The following is a 3328-nucleotide window of genomic DNA, read 5'->3' on the forward strand; positions in this document are numbered from 1 at the left end:
GCACCATCATTGTTTTTATTATATATATATATATATATATATATATATTTTTTTTTAGTGCTGTCCACCCAGATTCCATCATTTTTTTCTTTTATATGGTGATCTGCAAGGCTGAGTTTGTGGGTGAAAACCCAGGCCGAGTCCGAGAGAAGGCTGAGTTTGTGGGTGAAAACCCAGGCCGAGTCCGAGAGAAGGCTGAGTTTGTGGGTGAAAACCCAGGCCGAGTCCGAGAGAAGACGGAGGAGGTCTTTGGGTGTGAGTTGACAAACTTTGGTTTTGTTGATCACATTCAAAGGCAGCAGCCATGGTGGAGGTGCAGAAGCATCCAGAGCTTGAGGCAGAGTGTAATGCGTCGAGTTTGAAGACCGGCTAGTCGTTTGACAGCGGTCAATGAAGCTCTTCGTTGATTTTGATCATGGTGGCCAGGGTGACGAGCTCAAGGTTTGTTGGCAGCGTGAGGAGACAAAGGGAAAAGCTCCACCATCACCATTGAGCACAAGCAAGGAGTACAGCCACTGAGCACGAGTACCGAGCACAACCACCAAGCACATCCACAGCAGTGAGTTCCCATACTTCTTTTGCTCCATAATTTCATTTTGTCGCTGAATATCTTCTTCCCGTTTTTGGGCTCTCTTTGTCTTCTGCTCAACAAGAAAATCAACAACACTAGATACATCTTGATTGCTCATCCGCAATGCCCTTTTAGAATCTCGTTCTTTAAATCCCATGCTCATAACAAGTGATAGAGCTTCATCTGGCACTTGTAGCTTGGTGAATTTTTCTTGTGCAGAAGTCAGCACCTTCCTTGATTTATCGTACTGGCCACTATGATACGCAACCACCCCTTCCAGTAGCTCCAGTCTCAAATATAGTGCAAGCTCTGGATAGCGACCTCCCTGAAGGAGTCTGACACGAGAAGAGTCCTTTCCATGAGCTCTCTCAATACCTTTTCTGGCTTTTTCAAGGCGAACTTCTGCCACTGCAAGCCAGCTGATATCTCGGAGCATGAAATAGCACCAAACCATATCGATTTGGAGTATAGGAGGATTGTCAACAAGCTCAATAACCTTCGGGTCACAAAGAGAGAAAGCCTCCTCTCCCATGGTAAGTACTTCTAACGCGTCTTTGTAATTTTGTCTTTGAATTAGTTGCTTTGCATTCGTATGAAGCATCAGGCCCATCATAATTGCCCTCTGATCAGTCTCGGATCCCAACTCTACTTTCTTTCCACTTTGATCTTCAAGAACTATATTCAAGTCTTTAATTGGCAATGATCCATCTGCATGTCTCTTGGCCAATGCAGTGGCAGCTGCCTTGACTCGAGTCAATCTTCGAGAGCGTTCTTCCTCAGCCATCAACTCCTCATTCAACGACTTACTCTCCTCCACGCACACCCGACTGGCAAGAATCTTGGCGTTGTTTTTGATACCCACTTGGGCAAGCTTCTCATCGCCGCCGCCGTCTTTCAAGACCCTCCCGGCACAAATCAGATTGATCGAATTGCGGTCGCAGTTTGATCGCTTTGCAACTTCGTCTCTCAACATGGGCACGGTCCAATTCTCCAATTCAACCTCCAGCACGCCCGCCCATGTCCCTCCAATCTTCAGCTTCGACGCCATGAGAGACTAAGTGAGAGGACTGATTGTCGTGTGGGGTATCGAGGAAGAAGACCTAGTGGGCGCGGGCGTTTTAGTGAATTTGATGATGGATTTGGCGATGGAGGTGCGACACATCCAGGAATCTCGCCGGTCCTTTCAGTTGGCTAAAACGAAGGTGGTGAGACGGTGACTTAGGATGAGATCGAGGAGAACTTCTCAAGACACCCAACTCCCCATGAGGAGGTACGGGTCTCGTAAGTGATGATGATGAATCGAACGGCGCGGCAACAGTAGAGGCAGCGGAGGTGAAGAGAAAGATGGGTAGAGGGACGGCAGCTTTTGGGACTTCAAGTCTTTCGAAGAAGCCAAGGTTCTGATGACCTCGTCGGCTATCTCGACCCTGTAGTCATCTTCGTCGACAATGGCCTTCACCAGCCTCTCCAGCTGCTTCTTTATCTCCACGGCCTTCGCCTTCTCCGCCGCCGTGGACGCATCGGCGTCGGTCACAGTTCCGTCCCTGGAGACGAAACCTTTCCTGGCCATTTGCGGAAGAAAGAAGAAAAATTGAGATCAGGGGTTGCTGTTGCTCTGATTATTCGTCTCAGATGAATGAGACGTCGAGAATTGTAGACCGCTGCTGCAGCTGCATCGTCTCGTCTGTCAGAGGAAGGCGAGAGAGACACAGAGAGAGATGCTCTGTTTTCCTGGATTTCTTTTTGTTTTGGTTTCTGTGTGCGACTGACTGAGAGGAGAGAGAGCTGGGCCTGGATTTGGGCTGCTCCTTTTTTGTGGACTTCAACTTCCGTTTCTTTGAGTTGGCATGGGTCTTAAGTGTAGGCAAACCCACTTTAACATGTATATATATATATATATATATATATATATATTTTTTTTTTTTTATTATTATTTTATTATTATTATTTTTTTTGAGTAGAGAATAAATATATATATATATATATATATTTTTTTTAATACATAGTAACATATGTATTTTTTTTTCTTTTCTTTTGTAATAAAATTGACTTTCTTTAATGAAACATTTATTTATTTTGATGTGACTGTACTTGAAGTTTTGAAGTTTCAAGTTGCCTACGTACTCTTCCAAAGAAGAGATCAAGTCATAACGTAGTTCAAATGAGTGATGGTTTTGATGATGATTTTGCCGTACACAGTTTATGCTCTTGCGGGCCAGGAGCGTTTGGTGCCATTTGCAGTTTCAGCTCATGCAGACAAGGAGCTTTTGGTTGCCGTTTGCAGTTTCAGCTCATGCAGGCAAGGAGCGTTGGTTGTCACCTTTTAGGCTCGTGCGAACGAGGAGCTTTGGTTGTCGCCTTTTAGGCTCGTGCGAACGAGGAGCGTTTTGAATTTGTCAAACGATCTTAGAGAGGCATTCCTTGCAATCTTCATAGCAATGAGTCTTGACTGAGTGATTGAAGAAGTCTTCTGGGAAGAAATCGCGCATCGTAATGGCAACGGACGATCTTTGTGTCATAATTTCATCATCCTCAACATTTTCATGTAGCTTTGAAGGTTGACGGTAGCTGCTTTGCCCCCTTTCCGATTGGTGAACTTGTGGAGGAGACCTATGTTTCTTGTGCATTTTCTTTGGAGTGACATAAGTCCATCCTTCAACTTCACTTGACTTGTTTGACATGGTTTTGGAGCATGCCCCCAGCGGTTGAGGTGAAGATTTTGAGTTCGAAGAGCCAGAAGTGACGGTGGTATAGTTT

At 45.3% G+C, this 3328-nt stretch overlaps 1 protein-coding gene across 1 annotated transcript; it reads right to left on the reverse strand.

Annotated features, from left to right (window-relative positions):
- Nucleotides 1-413: 413 nt before the first annotated feature.
- On the reverse strand, nt 414-1628 carry LOC137714595 (uncharacterized). Its single transcript, XM_068453775.1, has one exon. The coding sequence runs from the start codon at nt 1617-1619 to the stop codon at nt 414-416; it is 1206 nt and encodes a 401-aa protein (XP_068309876.1). The 5' UTR covers nt 1620-1628.
- Nucleotides 1629-3328: the final 1700 nt, after the last annotated feature.

This window comes from Pyrus communis, chromosome 14 (assembly GCF_963583255.1).
Source record: "Pyrus communis chromosome 14, drPyrComm1.1, whole genome shotgun sequence".
Lineage (NCBI taxonomy): Eukaryota > Viridiplantae > Streptophyta > Magnoliopsida > Rosales > Rosaceae > Pyrus > Pyrus communis.